Source organism: Leptosomus discolor, chromosome 25 (genome assembly GCF_034619465.1).
Source record: "Leptosomus discolor isolate bLepDis1 chromosome 25, bLepDis1.hap2, whole genome shotgun sequence".
NCBI classification, from domain to species: Eukaryota; Metazoa; Chordata; class Aves; order Leptosomiformes; family Leptosomidae; genus Leptosomus; species Leptosomus discolor.
In genome coordinates, this window is record NC_141415.1 from 8,523,979 (window position 1) to 8,544,424 (window position 20,446).

Below are 20,446 nucleotides of genomic sequence, written 5' to 3' on the forward strand. Positions count from 1 at the left end.
CATTCCCCAGTTGTCGTCCCCTTTAAAGACACAAAAGAGAAAAGACTATTCGATCTGGCAGCTCCCATCCTGGGCAAAGAAGCAAAAATAAGCCTGGTCTTCAACCGGAATAATCACCTCTGGAGTTTAATTTCAATAAAGTTATCCAGCTATACAGAACTCCCCCACCACCACTCCCACCCCCCCAAACCACACAACCCCAACGACCAGAAGTAAACCAATGTACATACTTTGTGATTTTTGACTAGTGAACTGAATATACAAAACTAGATCTGAGCTTACATGTGTTACTAATACAACAGTGTTTCTGTTTAAAATAGTGTAAGGTTTTCAATCTAGAACTACATTAAAACACTGATAAAAAGGCAACACATACATCTTAAGTTCTGTTAGTTTAACCAACAATTCCGAGTTTGCAGTGGGAGATTCTCTGCGTTAACACAGTGCTGCAACTCACAGGTACACATTTACACACTAAGTCAGGCATACCGTAAACAAAGCTCCCTCTCCCAACATTGCAATGACTCATTTCATCTGTATGTCAATCAGAATCATGACATCATTTATTTTAATAGAAAGGAAACGTTTCCTATTCCACGTGATACGTAACAATGCTCATTTCTATTTAATGATACCATGCAAGAAATCCAGGAAGTCAAGAGTGTACTTCTGCAAACTTCTTTGTAAGCACACCGGTGCTACCCTACTGGAAGTAATCTGCATGTGTGTTCATTCCATTCTGTGTCAATAAACAGTGAAAGTAAAGAAGGCAGAGAGACACTGTAATTCAATACAAGCCTCGGGAGCCATTATATTCTGATACTCAGGACTTATTCACACATCCAGTACAAGCACTCCTAAATACAGACATTATTTCTTCCTTGCTCAGGTTTTTTCTTCAACATTTGCACTTGGCAGTTTTTTCAAGTATGACTTCAAAACAAAAATAAAAGAGCATTTAATATCAGACTATTTCAAGTCAATCACAACAGTAAAAGGTACAAATATTCTTGGAAATACAGTGTGCATCAAGATTGGGCTCCAAATGGCTTTACTACCACACACTGTGTATTGCATAAATCCACACTAAACATAACGCCACACACACTTCATTTTACAAGCGAGTGCATCTGTGCATTTGTAATATAAGCTTCTCCATTCCTTAAAGCTCCTACACTCAAACTTTAGGCACCTGTGTGCATGAAAAAGAAGCTTTAGAAAATACAGTACTTCAATTAAGAGTGAGTGAAGATATGTTGGGGCTTTCAGAAAATGGTGCTCTGGTGGGATACAAGACAAAGCTTAAATGAATCACACTCCATGTCAATGCAAACCACATATGCTACAGAGTCTGCAGGGGCCCTAAAATACATGTGTAAACAGCTGTTATCACTGGAGTTACCCCTCTAAAAATATCTCTTTACTGCAGCAGCTCCAAACATTGACACAATTCTGTGCCACCTTGAAAGACAGACCCAGAGTTTGAGAAAGATGCTTTCACTAGACAAGAGTAGGAATTCTGCCTCCCTCACATTATGTGATTTAGCTTGGTGGTTGGGGTTCAGGAATCTAAAGCACCTAAGACGTCCTCTGATGGTCTGAGAAACTTCAAAAAATACTACAGTACTCTGTTCTAGGGCTTCAGTTTGCCCTCCTTCACTAATTGCTCATTGAGCTGGCAAAGCTGCCTTAGAAAGCCATCATTTGGGCCAATCTCTCGCTTCTGCCGGACAGTGCTCAATGCAGATTTGACATCCATATTCTGACGAAGCATGAGGTAGGCGATGACCAGTGTAGGGGAACGGCTGTAGCCCTCACGGCAATGCACAAACACTTGTCCTGCAGGGAAGACAGGTCATAATTTGGGTTATACTGGAATATACATTTGCAAAGCAACATGAAATAGCTAGAATACAAAGTGTAATAATACTAGTCCTTCAGCAGCTTGAGAACTGTAAATTTTGAATGCTACAGAAGACGTGTAGACCTTGGAAGAAAGGTGCTATCACTCTGTTAGTAGCTACACAGTCTGTCACCAAGGAAAATGCAGAAAAAAAAAATCGTATTTCAAACATTCACACTAAAACATATTTGCTACTATTATTACCAAGAGTCAAACTGTATCTATTTACTACATTTCTCCGATCTTTTGTGGTTTAGAATAAGCCTTGCCCCTAAAAGGTGACCGGTATCAAAGAGCATGAATAAATGATGCAAAGTTTAAAATACATTGAAGACAAAGAAATATGCTGTTTGTCATACATTGCATCTCTTCAAAGATATCCAGCCTTTTTTGCTGCATTGCTGCCAATTCCTATGGTAACTCCATGTTGGATCATACCTGGCTACTTCTCCAGCTATTTATGAAGCCACATTAACACTCAAGTAAATGAAACTGCTGACTGTGCAGCAATGAGAACTAGAAACATCTAATCACATCTATGCCAGCACCCGTAAAAATGCTTCGAGACAACTGACCAGGGAACTCATTCTACATATTTGTTGGGTTGTATTGGGTTTGCACGGCAAAGTTGGGGCACGGGGGCTACAGGGGTGGCTTCTTTGAGAAGATGCCAGAAGCCTCCTCTGTGTCTGATACAGCTGATACAGCCAAAGCCAGCTGGCTCCAAGACGGACCTGCTGTTGGCCAAAGCTGAGCCTATCAGTGATGGTGATAGCACCTCTGTGGTAACGTATTTAAGAAGGGGAAAAAAAAAACCTTCCCAACAGCAGCTGGGAGAGAGGAGTGCGCCTATGTGAAAGAAACATTTCTGCAGACACCAAGAGCAGTGAAGGAGGGGGAGGAGGTGCTCCAAGTGCCAGAGCAGAGATTCCCCTGCAAGCCTATGGTGAAGACCATGGTGAGGCAGGGTGTCCACCTGCAGCACATGGAGGTTAACTGTGGAGCAGATATCTGCCTGCAGCCCATTGAGGATCCCATGCCAGAGCAGGTGGATGCCTGAAGGGGGCTGTGACCCCACATGATACCTGCACTGCAGCAGGCTCCTGGCAGGACCTGTGGACCTGTGAAGAGGAGTCCACGCTGGAGCAAGTTTCCTGACAGGACTTGTGACCCACAATAGAGTAGTCTGTTCCTGAAGGACCGCACCCCATGGAAAGGACCAATGCTGTAGCAGTTCATGAAGAACTGCAGCCCATGGGAAGGACCCATGCTGCAGAAGCTTGTGCAGGACTATCTCCCATGTGTGGGATGACACGCTGGAGCAGAAGAGGGTGAGGAGGAAGGAGCAGCGAAGACAGCGTGTGATGAACTGACTGTTTTAAGATTTGGGTTTATTTCTCGTTATCCTACTCTGATTTGATTGGTAATAAATTAAATTCATTTCCCTGAGGTCAAGTCTGTTTTGCCTGTGACAGTAACTGCTGAGGGATCTCTTTGTCCTTATCTCGACTCATGAGCCTTTAGTCATATTTTTCTCCCTCTGTCCAGCTGAGAAAGGGGAGTAATACAGCAGCTTGGTGGGCACCTAGCATCCAGCCAGGGTTAACGCACCACATGGGTAAATCCTGTAGGTAGGTATCCAACCATAATAATGCAGGCCACTGCTCCCTTTGAGAAATCTAACTCAATTTTATTGCTTCTTAGCTGCTTCCCCTTTGACCTGCTTTTCCAGACAAAAAAATTTTCCCCTTCCCAAAATGCAGTGGGAGATATGGCCCCAGGCTACTGTCCAGGGTAAATATTTTTCTGAGACAAGAGAACAGATGAACCATATACATACATTTTCATAACCACAACTTGCTTTGAACCACAGCAACAGAAAGCCTGTTACCAGATTTGCCTTGAGCTGCAAGGGCTTCTCAGCTCAAGGCAATATTCTAATCAGCAGCAAGTTAAAACAGCTAAAACAATTCATTCTCAACATTTCTTGAGAGCCCGTAGCCATAAATTAGCAAGATTTAGAGATTCTTGATCATATATATGGAAGAGAATTGAATTCCCCTCTGCAAATGATCAGAAGCAAAAGGTTTGCTAGCCTTCCTCTGTGAAAGGCAGTGTCCTAAGGGCTGCCTTACAGACCTTTAGTATACCAGACCTGCCTGCCAGAGCTTCATGCAACTACAACACTAAAATGAAATTTAAGGAAAATGCTACTGCATCCCTCTTCACTTCACTGTCCTTACTCTACACTTCAATGTCAAACAAAACTGTCAAATTTCAGCAGTGAGTTAATCTTACAACTGGCTCTGGCATTACCCAGCTACAAAGTTCCTCTTTGTTTACCACAGCAAGAAAACAGTGGCAGGCATGGTAGGCAACTACTAAGACTGAAAGAATCAGCAAATAGAACTGCTACTGTAAATTCAGATTGACTCTGCAATTGTTTAGATCAAACTGAGTAGGGACAGTCATGGCACAGCTGGCACTGTTAAATTCGTCTTTCCTACTACTGCAGCCTGTTTCAGTAAGTCACAATGCTAAGTGGAAGAGTCGCATTTCGATTTTTAGAATTTTTCATATGCCACCAAACTGAAGGTAGAATTTCTTTCCATCTGTCAAAAGCACATCACAGCTTTAGTGCCCCTTTTGTCCATTTCAGGGAAAGAACTTCCAGAATTGTGGGAGTTCTTGTTCCTCCTTTTTCATATTCAATCATGAAGCAAGAAAGAAATTAAGCATGTGTAGAAATAACTGGCATGCTGAAACAATCAGACAACAAACACCATCTAACCCACTGCACTATGTCCTAGGATTTCTGCTCTGAGGAAACACACTGCAGAGAAATGTGGCAATCAACAACATTGCGAATATTGTCTCCAGCCTTCCTGCAATCCTAGGGAATAAAAAGGTAATGATCACATAAAATAATTTAAAGACTTAATGTAATAAAAATTGTAAGCCCACAGTCTCTAGCCTTACTGTACATTTGTAAAAATAAATATAGCAGGTTGTGTGAATACTGTTTAGCAATGCATCACTTCTATCTCTTCTGCCTTTAATTTATAATTTCTAGTGTCCTAAACGAACTTTAGACTGAACTTACTTTTTTTATTTTTTTATCTGATTTACCACTCCTAAGGAAAAATAAGAACACATCTTCCCAGAAAGACACTATTATAGGATGCAGCAGCTGTTTCACTTTTCAAAGTCACCCCTACAGTGACAGACGAAATTCCATTTGCCATATACTGGAGACCTACATGTGCAGACAGAAGATTAACACGTCTTACTGTGTATTCTGCTGTCTTTGATAAAGAGCCTTGATCTGAATTTCTGACTTGGTTGTTCAGCTGATAATCTGAGCAAAGAACCATTTTAAACAGAAAAATAAATTGCTAAGAAACATATGCAGTGCACAGAAAATATGGTAGAAAGAGATTTCAGTTTGCCTTACCATCCTTCTGGGAAAGTGCTTTCTCAATAAAATCAGCTGCCTCCTCAAAATAGCGACTGAGGTTAAATTCTTGTGTATCATTAGCTTTAATGCCATGGTATCTGATGCCTGTGCCTTCATAGAACTCTGCATTGGTGTTCACATGCATGAATGACTTCCCCTCTGCTGCATTCAGAACATGGGTTATCCCCAGACGCTGCAGCCTCATAATGTTCTTGGCTATGAACCTGTATGATAAAAAGTGTCAAGAAAATGATTAGAACTTGGTGAATCATCTCAGTATTTGCGATGTCCCCAGAAGGTATTGATAACCAAAACATTTGATTTTTCTGTTAATAGATGATAAATATACTACGCCCAGAAGTGAAATAGCTACAAATTATAAATTCACAGAAATATTTAGAACCATGGTCGCTACTTGTGCATGACAGAATGCTACTTTCTTGGCTGACAACTGAGAAGAACACACACGAAATTTAATCTGTTAGATCCTACTATGGCATAAAATGATAACTCTTTTTCGAACATAAAATTCTGATGAAAGTAAGAAAATACTGGAGATAACAGAAAGCCCAGAAAAATCACTTCTAAGATTAATTGTTATCTACATAAGGTACTCTAAAAAACAGTTATAAAAAGCCTCTACTGTCAGCTACCAGTGTTGCAGCAGCAGGTAAGCAGTACCTGCTACTCTAGCAGAAAGTCCAGACAAACACGACATTTTAGGGGGCAATTTTAACCACTGTGAAACAGCACTGGCTCCTTCTCAGACCACAGGAAGACAGAAAGTAACTATGAGTAAATAATTCCTGCATTTCAAGGTCTTATCTGAAGACTCCTATGAGGTGTAGTCCTCTGTCCCTGCTGCTATTCAACATCTTTGAAATCATGGAAAGAGCTGGCAAGCCTATCCAAAGGCCAGCAATATAGTGATATAATTCAGTCTTCGCCACTCAGTGTTCTCATCACAGGTATTGTAACTTTTAGTGTCTTAGTTGAAATCAATATCTGAATGGAAAAGAATTCAGATGAGTGATGTTCAACATGCTTAAGTGCTTAAGCAAGCATTCAGTACTTTTAGGTCAGCCAAGCCCTTTCCAGCTCCTCAGTTCTATCAAATAATTGTGGCAAAACCACCTGCTTCCACCTTTAAGTGTCCAAAAGAGCACCCTACCCTATTAGCGAACAATTGTGTAGGATGGCATGTAATAATCATGCCTTTCAGTCACAAAAAGATCCAGTAATAACGCCATAAGCTCTGATAAAAGACCCAGATTGTCCAACGGCAAACAATCCATCTGCTTAGTAACACAACTGATCATGCACAAATCCCTGCTCGTGCACTGGAACGCAATCTATAGTAAAGAAGATAACCACTTAATAATATGAGGAGACCATTGACTCCTTTTTGTGTAAAATCACTACTTTTCATTCCGAGCATGAATATTTCCATATGTCAGTCCCAATATTTACCTCACTTTCCTCGGAAGAAAAAAACCCATATGTTTTATCACACCACGTGATCTCCTAGAAAAATCTGAGCCCACTGGTCAACACTAGCAGAACGCAACAGAAGGCTTTAGTTGAAAGATAACTCAGTTCCTCCACACTTTGGGCTACCTAACCCAAACAGACATAAACTGCTTTATAGTTCTCGAAGGCAGCTTTCACTATGTGTCTAACTGGACGTGGAAACATAAATCTTTTAGAAAATCTCCCTACGGTTCAACTCATAAATTGCAAATACAAGGAGTCTTCATATTAAGCTGAGCATCGGATAAGCATTTGTGTAGTATCTTTTTGGAAAACTTTCTAAGAGATGGCAATGCGCCTACAGTTTTGGCTGGACACTTAGCTATTCTAAAAAAGTTAAAATAAATACCCAAATCTGTTTATATCTGTATGAATCTCTGTGCATCCACTCACAATTTTCACAGCTATATGAACATCTAGAGCATTCCTTTTCTCCTTCTGACTTCACCCTGTAAATTATAGTGTAAGCAGATGAATCCTTATGCATGAGTGAAGCTTCTACATTTTCTGCCGTCTGTGCCAAACAACTATGGCAATAAGCCAAATATTTGTAAAGACTTCATTACCCAAACAAATGTTGACAGATTTTCCATCTGGCAGGACATCATCTGTGTCAGGGGACAAGTATCAGTTCCTGGGAAATTCTGTTTGCAACAGAAAAGTAAATAGAATCATAGAATCATTAGGTTGGAACAGACCTCCGAGATCATCAAATCCTACAGTGCAGGGCCAAAACAAAAAGTATTAATTCAGCTGTGAGTTCCTATGCTTAGTGGGGTGAGTATATGGTTTCAATAATAGTATATAGATCAGTATATATCTGATAGTGGTCAGGATCAACAGGAACTCATGTCCTGGAATTATGGTTGAATCTGACGACACGGACTGGCTTCCCTGGAGACAAACTCATTCCCAATGAATGATTTGTGCAAATTTTATAGATAATTTTCTTATATAGCTAGAGGTGAAAAAGAGAGTATTTGTATGCCGTTTTTTTCTCCCTTTCCAAAGAGACCTTGGATCTCTCCCATCCTTAACATTTCATTCCAGCTGCATCATGTTCAATGTTGACACGCTAACTCCTCCAAACAGCAGAGACACTAACATCAGCTTCTTCTATTTCCCTAAGAAAAATCAGAGAATCTTGTCTGTTCTCAATATAGGAGACTGAGAGTTCCTCATCCTGTGAGTAACACTAGTAAGAAGTGTTTATTTTGAACAGAGATGAACAATTTTACCAGCCACAAAACACAGGTCTTAGAGAACCATGCATCAGCAATTAAGGGTACACGAGGCTATAAAGTATTGCTATGTGGGATTATAAGCAAATAAACCAAGTCCTTAATGTCAAAAAAATGCCAGAACATCAACACATTTTAATTTCCTCTGTTACTAAATTTATTATTAATTTTGGAAGTATGCCTTTCATACTCCTTACAACACACCTGCACTTCTAGCACATTAAGAACAATGAACTGCTTCATGGCTTACCTACACGCATTAAAGCAGACAGAAAACTCAGATTAGGCATTTGTAACCAGAACCTTTTTACCAAAAACAGTTCTAGAGACATGGCTTGAATTGTTATCGGCTTCCAATAGTCTGCGAAAAAAACCACAAACAGATTCCCTTAGCCAGTAGTTCAGAAAACTGAGCCTGCTTGCTTTCTGGCAAAACACTATTCTTGACAAGACACGGTTCCTCTGAATAAACACCCTACCCTCCAGCATATTGGCAGCTCCCCCCATTTTGGTGTCAGCTGCAACCCTGATAAAGATACATTCTGTCCAACTGTCTCGGTCACCGATTAAAATGTTACACTGAAAGACATCCTGACTTGTACAGAAATAGAAAATGATTTGTACTTCCAGTGTATCCTGAAATCTTATTTTGTTATCGCTTGAAAAATATATAATTGTGCTAGTCTGTCACCTATATAATAATTCTTGGTTTAGTGATATTACATTTTTACTCTTGTCTTCACAAATCTTGTCTAGTCTTCGTGAGAGGTTAGAACTGTCTACTGTTATATGCAAAACCATTATTTCCAAAATATTTTAACATTTTCCCTCTGAATTTTCATTAATTATGACTTTCATGTATTGAATGGAAGATCTATTACTTTGGCTCTGCCTGTAACTCGAAGTAATTTGACAGATAAATTGTTATTCTACCCTACAACCCAATTTAATCTAATCTACCTGAATGTCTCTGCATTGTCATTTTTACCTAAAGATGGGTTACTCATAAGGAGAGACAGCAGCACCCCTATGCAAAATAGTCTACAAGGCTTACAACAGAAGTTTTGGAATCTCACTCAGACATTTTAATTTTTTCCTGTGAGTTCCTGTTCAAATTCCATTGCTTTTACATTTGGGGTTCCAATACCATCCCCCCCCAACCCCCGCCATGAAAACTCTACAGGTGTGGCTACTCTGTAATTCTTACTGTTATAAAATCTCTGCCCCTTGTAGTCATAAAAGTGGTCTTACATTGCAGAAAGGTTTGATCCATCCAAGTCAAAGCAGAGATTTGAATGTCAGATCAAATGACTGCATTACTTTGTGCTCCTGCTATATTGCCTTCACTGTAACCCAATGGCAAGTGCTTCTGAAGACACCTCAGAGATTCAGTAAGGAGATTAGTGCAACAAAGGCCAAAGCTGAGATACAAGGTAAGTGTCAATCAGATGCACTGCACTGCACCAAGACAGCTGCAAATATGAGAAGTATCCCAAGCTCTGTGCAGATGCTAGAGCAGAACAAGTCAGGCTAATGAACTGCAAATACAGGCCCCAAACAAAGCTATGGCTTATTTCTTGCACACAGTAGTAAAAGCTTTACTGATGCCTTGCACACTGTTGGACCCACACATGCACAAAGCCTGAGAGGCTGACTGCAAAGGAGGTTCATTTCCCCAGCAGTTTCTAGGAGAAGGAGTCAAGTCAGAAAAACAGATCTCTCTTCAGCCTTATCTTTAAGCAAGGAGAGTACAAAAGAGGGACATGTAGCTGGAAACCACATAAGAACAGATCTGCACAGCTTCAAATTCTTCGGAATGCCAACTAATATAGCAAGGGCTACTTTCAATGCAGTATACCACAACCCCACTTCATACAAAAAAATCTTCTTTAAGAATTAGTATTATTTCCAGTTTGCAAATATCAAAGTTCACCCTGCAGTGACTGAATCTTAATAGATCCATTCAGCTAGACCTCAGAACTATTTTAACTCTCTGTGCATGCTTCAAAGATATTATTGCCTACTAAGTTTTGGTAAATCAAGTAGGTTGTCTGTTCCCACTGTGAAATAGTTTTTTCACTCCATAAAGTTATTTCTTGCCTCCAGCTTTCCTCCACAATTTTTCAGCATCTTTTTAAAAACACTGACAGTAGAATTGCACGTTGTGTTAGTCCAACTAACAGTTAAACTGTTCTTATGCTACAGACTACACTGCTGCTCCTGATATTTTCAATTGTCAATTATGACATAAAAAGCCATTCTCAGTGGTAAAGCTTTCCACTAGACAGACGTTTTCCATCCTACAACTTACACATGCATCCTCTGTTCCTAAACAACCTTCCATCTGAATGTATTAAAGTCCATACTGTATAATTAAAATCAATTACTGAACAAGGAAAACTACTCTGTAGTAGCCAACTACCTTCAAAGTTATTTTAAAATTATTTACTGTGCAAATCACTTTGCAAGCTATGACTTCATTTCTTCCAGGTAATTGCTAAAAAGGTGGCTGTCAGACATCAGATTGGCCATTGAGATAACAATTTCGGTCCTATCTATAGATGTGCGTGTCCGCATCAACTGGCAGTGACAAACATAATTTGGTTTGGCTTAGGAGATAGTTAATAAAAATTTATGGGTTTGACTTATATTTCTTTAGGAGTTACAAGCGTCAAACAAGAACAGGGATCCAGCATGCTACATACGTAGCAATAAGTTCCAAACTTCACAGAGACAAAATGCATGAAGATGGACAAAAAAAGGGAAAGAGAATCAGCAGGCTATGACAAGATTGGAACAGATAACTGAAATCATAATCTTGCTGCAAAGAATAAACATCATACAACTGAGAAAAGAATTGCTATTGGTGAACCATGAACACTTTTCCCCATTTAAGGGTTTTCATCATAGCCATACCTGTATCGCGCTGGTTCCCATCATGTGCATGAATACTTAACTAGGATGAGGTTTTTTAGGGCTTAAAGTGCAGAAACATCCATTTGACCAATCACAGACAGGGGTGGCGACTCCTATTTTAATAAGTCTTGCTCCCTTTAGATCATTTTGCACATGGTTAAACCCAGATCTAATATCCACATCGCTACTTTGTTCATTCTTCATGTTCCAGCTTATTCTATTCATCTGATGTTCAGTTATTACACCGGTGTTGTGATCCGGCTTCCACAGATGATCTCATGGCATCTTGTCTCTCCTCCCTCTTTGGTGTGGATGACCACAACTTGTTAGCAAGAATAGGAAACAGCAGGAGGAAAAAAAAAGCTCAGCGCTGATACAACTGAGCAGGTGTGTTTCATTCCTAAGCAAGTTAATTAGTTTTAACGTTGTTTCAGCTCTATTTTAGCTTAGATTTGGGACTTCGACAAGGTGCTGAACATTTTAGCAGATGCCATTTATGAGCTGTGCCTCGTCATTTGCCGTGTCAGGCAGCAGCAGCAGCCCCAGGCTGCCTGCGGCCAGACTGCTCAGGCCTTGCACCCACAGGCCTCCGGGCTGACAGCTCCCCTACGCCGGAGGGCCTTGGGCTGCACGGCCCGGGCCGCGGCCCGCACAGAGCCAGCAGATTCCACCCTGTAGCTTCGACTGCCGCCGGCTCAAACTCCCGTTCAGGCGGCTGCTCAGTGAACGCCCTGCGTCTCACACCCCTGCGCGGCCTACTCGAGCCTCTGCGCTCAAGTGCCCACGCGAACGCCCTCACAGCCTCGCAAGCACGCCCCCCACCCCCCTCCACCGCGGCCGGCCTCGCCTCTCGCCAGCCGCCCGCCCCAGCCCCGTTCCGGCGCACTCACGCGTTCCCCACGTGGATGCGCGGCACCACCTCGTTGCTGTGCGCGCTAGGGAGGCTGTAGCAGCCGCTTCCGTTAGCCAGAAGGTCGTTCAGCTCCTCCACCGAAATCTGGTAATCGGACATGGCCAGCCCGAGCCGACCTCCCGCCGGCCAGCCAGAGGGTCCCCCGGCGCAGCCGCTTGGGCCTGGCCCGCTCCCGCCCCGCCCCGCCCCGCCCCGCCTCACACCGGCCACCGCCTCATAGGCGGAGCCGCGTCAGCTGGTTCTGTCCGCGTCGCCCGGAAGGGTCAGGTCCGGCGCGGCGAGCGCGCGGTTCTGCGGCCGATGAGCTCCGCTCTGCGCGGCTTTGATCCGCCCGGTCCGGCGGCCTCTGCCGCGCTCCGCGGCCGGCTCCAGGCCCCTGCAGCGCGGGGGATGGACGCCGCAGGCCTCACGCTGAAGCTGCTTCTCGTCGGAGACAGCGCCGTGGGGAAGTCCAGGTGCGGGCCGCGCGCGCCGCGCGGGCGGGGTGCTCTCGGCGTCGGCTGAGTTCTCGGGTTCTTTCCCCACAGCCTCCTGCTGCGTTTCGCCGATGGTGTGTTTGAGCCGTGCCTGAAACCCACCGTCGGTATGTCCGGGGTGCACCCGCGCCCAGTTGGGGACACTTTCGCTTCAGTTTTCGTTTGGGTCCCGTTGGCGAGAGGCAGCGTCGGGGAGCCGGGACCGTGCGAGCGCCGTTGGGGGGGCGCCGGCTGAGGGGGCGGGTGGGCGGGCGGGCGCTGTTAGGGGGTCGGGCGTTCTCCAGTTCATTCTGACGAGTCTTCCCTTCTTACCTCTTAGGTGTTGATTTTAAAGTGAAGAAAATGGTGGTAGACGGCCATGCAGTACAGCTTGCAATATGGGTAGGTTTTGTTCCAGATACGAGTAGGTTTTGTTCTCGACAGATGTGAAAACTTAAAGAGCTTCTTTGTGAGGGTTTATTTTTTCCTCTTCCTTTCCCCCCAGCCCCACCGTGCTAAAGTCTTCTTCATGTTGAGATTGTGTACTTAGGCAAATGCACATAGTGTCCATCATGATCTACAACAGTAGTTGCAGACAAGGTTCTTTCAAAACACTGATAAATGCTTCACTGCTCTAGGTTTGGGACTTCCTTCAATTCTAGTAGAGATTTTGATTGCTCTTTCCTGTGCTTGTACAGCTGGGTTTCTCAAACCCTCTGTGAAGTGTTGTGAAGATGTGGCCTTGCAAGAAAGGCAGGCATTTCATGCCCGTATGACCCAGAAGTACTCCCAGGACAGACAACACTTAAGTAAACTGCAGAAAAGTAATGTTGTCGGTGATGAGTTGCATGATTTCCTGTAGGGGCTGTGCAGTGATTCTCTGTGTATACTATACCAGAAACAGTCCAGATGCTTTATTTTGGTTAAAATCATGGGAAAAACAATATACTTGGTCCTGAAATATTTAAAAGTTGGTTCAGATTTACTGGGAGACTTGAGCATTTGTTCTGAACTTCCTGATGCTGTATTTCCAGCATCTGCAAACTGGGACATCAGACTGCAGCTGTGTAGTCAGAATTATTTATAATATTAAAGCCCCACATTTATTCTCCTAAATGGAATGAGAGAGCCCTAGAAGGAAGAGATTTTATGTGTGTGATCATAGGTATTTGAGAAAGAACATGCCATTACTAATTAAGTAATTGAGACTATTGGAAGGAGAGCACAAATGTGCCTCGGGCTGGTATTAACAAAAGTAGCATGCCAAGCTTCAAATCTGAAATTTTGAAATGCCCAAACTTGAATTATTTTCTTTTTTTCATTCACACTTTGTGTACAGAATGCAGAGCAAGAGTGATAAAGTCACACTTGCTCTAGCCACTGAGTGTATGTATTGTTTGTATTCTGAATGTGCTGTGCACAAAGCAGAAGCTTTGCTGAGAGTAACGAAGATAGGTTTGCCCTAGTAATCATACAGGGGTGTGTCTCCTTGCTGTGAAATCAAAAGGAAGGCCAGAACTTGCACAAGTTATATAGCCAGAAAAGGGATTTTTGCAGCAGTCTGTAACAGCATCAGGAGAAACTGCTAATTAGGGGGGAGAAAACAGTGCAGTTGTACAATGTTAAATGAAAACTTTACTGCGTGTAGAGTGCATGAAGGTCAAAAAGAGGCTTCTGCTTTAGTGTCTGTGTGTGCATAGGACCTAAAAGTACGATCTCCTTAGTAACGATGACCTGAATTAAGTAAATATATTGCCAATTTTAGTTTCTTCTTTTAAAAAAGAAATAAATTACAGCATAGCTGTTAGTCTTTGTATTGTAATCTGTACATAAATATAAACATTTTTTTTTGTTAAAAAGCATATTCCTGGAATTCTTTTGCCTCCTTGTTGTTTGTTCTGAGGGTTTTTGAATTCAGTGTTGCACTGAGGAGCTATTTCGAAGACTGTTGATTATGTGTGACATACTGCAGTAATAATTGAATTAAACTGCTGACTTTAAATTTCTTATCTGCTTGGAGTCTTAGCAAACTTGAAGTAGTTCTTTCTAACTGGATTCTCCTTTCCTGCTGTGGAGGAGCAAAGGGAGATTTTTTGGAACCACTACGTCTCCTTTCCTGCAGAGCGTCTGACTGGGAAACCAGTTACTCCTTAGCTCATTCAGTTTAGCTAATTACCTGATTATGCTTTTCTGCTTGGCTTGCAGCAATAGCCTTTTATGTATTTCTCTTGAGTCCCATTGACTTTCTTGTCTTTCTGTGCTTATTGCTTTAACCTTCAACCAAGTCCTTTCCATGCTTTTCTACCCCTGCTTACCAGTTTTGCGTTGCTGCTGCTAATGTTTTCTGACTGCTTCCCTCATTCTGTTGTTTTACGGTTTTGCATATCCTTACTGGCCAGGAGAAATTTAACTTTGTTTATCTTGTGTAGTTTAAAATACCTTTTTTGTTCTAAATAATTTGATTTTGTGTGTGTTTGTGGTTTGTTTTTGTTTTTTTCCTCTGTAGGACACAGCAGGACAGGAGCGCTTTAGAACACTGACTCACAGTTATTACCGAGGAGCTCAAGGGGTTGTTCTAGGTAGGAGGTATATGAAAGAAAAACATGATTACAAAAAGTGTGGTCTTTATTACTACCTAAATCTGCATGCCTTTACAAAAGGAGGTTGTGAGAGAGAATTAGAGGAACAGTTACAGTTTTTACAACATTACTGCCTCATTAGCTCAAACACTGAGGATACAAAAACACTGGCAGGAAACAATGCTTCTTCAAAATAATTTAGGTTAAAAATACAGAGAGATGGCACACTGCAAGCTGTTGAGTGGGTGAAGTATTAGCGTAGCCGTTACTACTTTGGTGAGTTTCTGGTAATAAGGGAAATTAGGTTTTGTGGTTTTTTTTTTCCCCTATGACGTTTTTACTTTTTTCCAGAAACTGTTGATGTGATTACTGTAAGAAATGAGGTTTGTAGCACAAGTAATGGATGGGTAGTCCCTATCTGCGTGACAACACCAATTAGAAAATGAAGGGATTCTTATTCTTAGGGTTTGTGAAGGCTAAACAATTTGCTGTACAAAATATTCTGACTATGATGCAGCTTTTTAAACCTTGGTGATTAAGTGAATGCAGTTATGAAGTTACCAGTGACCAAAAGTCACTTTTTACTCAGAATCTGTGTTTTTAGCAGCAGTGTATGCATGTAGTTATACATTAAATGAGGTGACAAAATACTTATTTTAAAATATTCTGTGTGGCCAAATTCAGAAGTAGTCACAGTTGTAAGATGTCAACTGGTAAGTCTGACTTCCAGTCACAGATCTATTGCAGAGGTAGATGCTTGTGCTCTGTAATCCCTAGTGACTTTGGGTGAACACAGCCAATGTGTTCTAGCTCTAGGAAGAGGATATGGTTGATGCATCTTTCTGTAATTCCCTAATACTGCTGGTTTGTTTTCGTTTTGTTTTTTTTTTTCAGGGCAGTGGTTAGCTAGTAGGGACTAAGTTCTGCCATAATGAAGTAAACATTGTTCAAGACTCTACAGCTGTTAAACTCCCTTTTCCTCTGTTACCAGTGTATGATGTTACAAGAAAAGACACTTTCGCAGGACTAGAGAGCTGGCTGAATGAGCTGGAAATGTATACCGCCAAAAGCAATGCCGTGAAGATGTTAGTTGGCAATAAAACCGATAAGGTCAGTTCAGAAATGCATCCTTTTATGCTCTTGTGCAGATTACTCAGTCATGATAGGGTATAAATGTGAGATAAGTGCTGAAATTTAACACATCTGTTCTGTGGGGAGGTGATACGCTCTGTAACTGAGGAACCTGGGCTGGGCAGGCTCCACTTAGAAGCAGATCTTGTTAAAGATTTTAATGGAAACTCTCCTGGAGAGATGCCATTGATGAAAGAGATTCTCTTAAGATAGTGAGAGGTTCTGCCTAAAAACTGCTGGATACCATTGAAGTTAACAGCAGCACAACTGCTGCTTTCTTTTTGACCAGACTGTGTTTTGGACACGTGGTGGGGAAGAATTCAGCTTTTTGGATGGCTATAGGGTATGCATCTATGTGGGTGTGAGGTATGCTGGCTGCTGTACATTTCTGGGGTGTTTTGACATATCATAGACTCATTAGGTTGGAATAGATTTCTAGAAGTGTTACATCAACACCTTTTTTGAACACCTCCAGGGATGGCGACTCCACCACTTCTCTGGGCAGCCTCTTCCAATGTCTGACCGCTCTCTTCAGTAAAGAAATTTTTCCTAATGTCCAATCTAAACCTGCCCAAGAACATGATGAGGCCATTTCCTCTTGTCTTATCGCTAGTTACTTGGGAGAAGAGACCAACTTCCCCTCACTATGGCCTTCTTTCAGGTGGTTGTAGAGAGCGATAAGATCTCCCCTCGGCCTCCTCTTCTTGAGGCTAAACAACCCCAGTTCCCTCAGCCACTCCTTGTAAGACTTGTTCTTCAGGTCCTTCACCAGCTTTGTTGCCCTTCATCTTGGATGCCTGTTGCATAGCAAGATGTTTCATTCTTGCTTTACTACAAGAGGCTTCCAGTGTGGCTATCCTGAATTAGGTTCTCTTCTGCCCCTTTCCAAATCTGTCAATTTTTGGATCCTTTGATATGCATTTTCAGCTATTTGACTACTGAAACCTCCTTTCTGGCATATGTCTTGCTCCTAGTTGATTCAGAAGATAGCAACACATTTGTTCTCAACTGATTCGATGTTGTCACTGTTGAGTTTGATTCTCTAACAGCCTGCCTAGCAGTAAGATGTCTGTAGAGTGGGAAAATCCAGTTGCTGATTACTGCATGGTTTTATAGACTTTTTTTTTTTAGCAAAACTTCACTTCTGCAGTGGTAGTTTTCCAGGGACTTCCTGAAAGTGGCAAGTGTAGCTTATTTTAGTCACGTTCTTCATTCATCTCTGCAGCCTGATCGTGAAGTAGAGAGAAGAGAAGGACTCCAGTTTGCTAGGAAACGCTCACTGCTTTTTATAGGTATGTAACTGTGCCAAAAACTTGTATATTCATACATTTATTTTGGTATTGCTAAGTGTGAATGTATACAATTGCATTTCAGGTACATAGGCTGATCTGCTTTTTAGTACCTAATTAATAAGGGTTCCTTTTGCTGCATTAGTTCATATGCATGGATGTAGGTTTTAACTTTTTTCAGAGATGCTGTGCGTTGACTGCAGTTGGAAGTACTTATCTCTGAAAGAGATTTCCTTCAAATACTGTGTAGGCATGAATTTTATATTATCTTGAAACTGGAAGAGTTTTTTTAATTCAGAGCCCAGAAGACTGGAACTTTTCTGCTGACTGATGACAGCAAGGACCTTGGGTAGTCTCTTTTTTGGTTTCCAAGTTTCTGTTGCAGCTATATAAAAGACAATATTCTTAGACCAACAATAAAATGTACAATATGAAGATATAAAGATGGAGAACAAATTGTTTTGTTGTTTGGTTTTTTGTTTTTTTTTTTAAAAGGTACCTTTTAAGCAAAGCTTCTTGACAAGATTTCCTGAAGGAACGGAAACAAACGCATAGGAGAAAATGTGTAATTCCCTCTGCATTCTTTGTTTCCCAGCTTAGTGATGGAATAATTATCTTGTAGATTTACTATCACAACCTGAGAACAATTTTTGTTTCTCCATTATGGAGAGAATGAGGAGCTGTGGAAAAACAAGATGCTTCAGACTGGGATGCATTTCTGTTTATCATACTTGACTTAAGTGTGCCTTTAAGGGAGAATGGAGAGGAGGTTCACTCATTAAAAAAAATAATTATATCTTCTCTCTGGACCCAAAAGAACTTCTTACAAAGTGGAATACCCCCTGCAAATAAGATAAAATACTTTCCCCCCTTCCTTTCTTCCCCTTCCACCAGAGACCAGTGCCAAGACCCAGGATGGAGTGCAAGATGCCTTTGAGGAGCTAGTCATAAAGATCCTGCAGACACCAGGTCTTTGGGATAAAAGCACAGAGAAGCAGGGAATCCAGCTAATGGAATCTTCAGCACAGCAGGATAGAAGCTTGTGTGGTGCATACTGTCCACTTTCTTAAATCTCCAGGTGGCTGTTCTGTTTGAATGGAGTGGACTTTTTTTTGTTTCCCTTCAAAGTGTCAGGGCTTTCCAAGCACTAGTCTGTGCCTTGTTTGATCTGCCACCAGTTGTATAGATCCAGAAACCAAATAGATGAGCAACATACACTTTTCTTCATGAACAAAATATGATTTCTTCTTCTTTTCTGCACAACCAGTATCTCTAGGTATTTTTCTGGTAACTGTCAGATTTTTCACTATTAAATCATAGTGCTGCTTACAGTACTGTGCTCTTGCTGTATGGCATTCAACATGGACCTTCCCCCACAAAATTATATTCACAGAAGGGCTCCTGTAAAAAGTGCTTGGTGAAACATTTCAGCTTCAGAAGGGGCCATTTATAATAGAGGGAGCTAAACTAGCACCTACTAGCTGCTAATTTAGTACCTTTCTACCTCATCTCCTCAAGAATTAAATGCCTTTTGAGAGTTCTGTTCTGCTGTTATTTTTAGAATTCAACTGCATTCTCAGCCTGAAGCTCCATGTACCCCCATCTGCTACAGTTCTGCCTTCAGTCTGTAAGCCCACCTACAATCAAAAGAATTCAGAGACTGTTTGGCAGGGATGTACTTTGATTATTGTTTTGTATAAATATTATTTTATTATAACGTCAAACTAAATAAATGGTATTGGGATGCTTTTAAAATTGTAGCTATTTATTTAACTGTATATTGAACTAGAAAAAACATACACCTTAAAAAATCTCAATAAGAAATCATTAGGTAATTATAAAAGGGAGCAAGGGAAGCATTTTCTAGAACAAAAGTAAGGTAGAAATTTGGGTTGAAGGGCTGCCTATATGAATAAAAAGCATGTCTGGTCTTAGTACTAATGGCTGCTTTCCTGAAGTTGCATTTTGTTGCTATTTTATTCTGATCCTCTTAAAAAATAGTGCCAGTATTTTAGTATGAAGAAAATGCACCAGTACATTACATTCAAGACTTAATCTTTCTGTTGTCTACTCACTCACATGCATAAGCAAAAATACTGATTTCAGTTAGGGCAGAGCAATAAACCATAATGCTCTGTTTCTTTATAAACGATCACCAGAACAAGAACCTTTCTTTTACATTACAGTAGTGGAACCTAATTTCAGTCATGGCCCCAGCCAACTTTTAGGAAGCCATTGAGTCCTAGGCAGGCTTGCCTTTTTTTTTTTTTCTTTCTGTATTTTTTCACCTTGCTAATTAGGAACTTCAGAAGCTCACAGGTTTTACTATGTGTAACTGTAGCCTTTTTTTCACCTGAGACACGGCTTATGATGGGTTGTGCTCAATTAGCAGTAACAACTGTAAGGGGAAAGAATCTTTGTACCTGTCCCACATATTCCCCTTGCTTCTTCTCAGGTTCTCTACAAGTTTTTAGATACTATGTGAAAGGGCAAAACAAAGTAGTATTTTAGTGCATTCTTAATACCCCAAATGTGCAGTATCTGGGATACGTGGTTGTAAAAGGTAGCCAATGATAGGCATCTTCTGAACTTAAAATACTTTGTATCCCATTCTAGACAAACTAAGATGCGTTTATTACAAAAAAATCCAAAACACTAACCTACTGTTTAGAAAAAGGCAATGATGGCTGATAATTAAAATATTATGTATTGAAAATCTGTAGGCATAACTAAGATAGCCTGTGGCATATTGTCAGGCAGGAGGTGGAAGAAGAATGTACAGTCTGTGTTAAAGTGTTATGTATTCTTCTACAGAAGACTTGACTGAGAATGTTAGTCAATCAGTCATTGGTCTGCAGAGGGAACAGGATGTGTAAGAGCAGTGGAAAAAAAAAGGATTAAGGATACTTCTATTGATTACATTAATTACAGTTTTCTTACAGTGCTTCATTAGCCCTGGTGAGAAAACCCATAGCTTTTTTTTTTTTCATGGCAGAACAGCAGGCACTTTAAACAGACTGCTACAACATCCC

The 20,446-nt window shown here is 41.3% G+C and overlaps 2 protein-coding genes across 2 annotated transcripts; one reads left to right on the forward strand and one right to left on the reverse strand.

Moving 5' to 3' along the window:
- Positions 1 to 1,545: 1,545 nt before the first annotated feature.
- Positions 1,546 to 12,059, reverse strand: DUSP3 (dual specificity phosphatase 3). Its single transcript, XM_086478062.1, has 3 exons — positions 11,938 to 12,059; positions 5,358 to 5,584; positions 1,546 to 1,839 (listed from the first exon to the last, which is right to left on the reverse strand). The coding sequence occupies exons 1-3, from the start codon at positions 12,057 to 12,059 to the stop codon at positions 1,634 to 1,636; spliced, it is 555 nt and encodes a 184-aa protein (XP_086334188.1). The 3' UTR covers positions 1,546 to 1,633.
- A 276-nt stretch (positions 12,060 to 12,335) lies between these two features.
- On the forward strand, positions 12,336 to 19,280 carry LOC104340071 (ras-related protein Rab-18-B). Its single transcript, XM_086477860.1, has 7 exons — positions 12,336 to 12,415; positions 12,488 to 12,543; positions 12,756 to 12,817; positions 14,922 to 14,994; positions 15,986 to 16,104; positions 17,351 to 17,417; positions 18,309 to 19,280. The coding sequence occupies exons 1-7, from the start codon at positions 12,351 to 12,353 to the stop codon at positions 18,482 to 18,484; spliced, it is 618 nt and encodes a 205-aa protein (XP_086333986.1). The 5' UTR covers positions 12,336 to 12,350; the 3' UTR covers positions 18,485 to 19,280.
- The last annotated feature ends 1,166 nt before the right edge of the window (positions 19,281 to 20,446 follow it).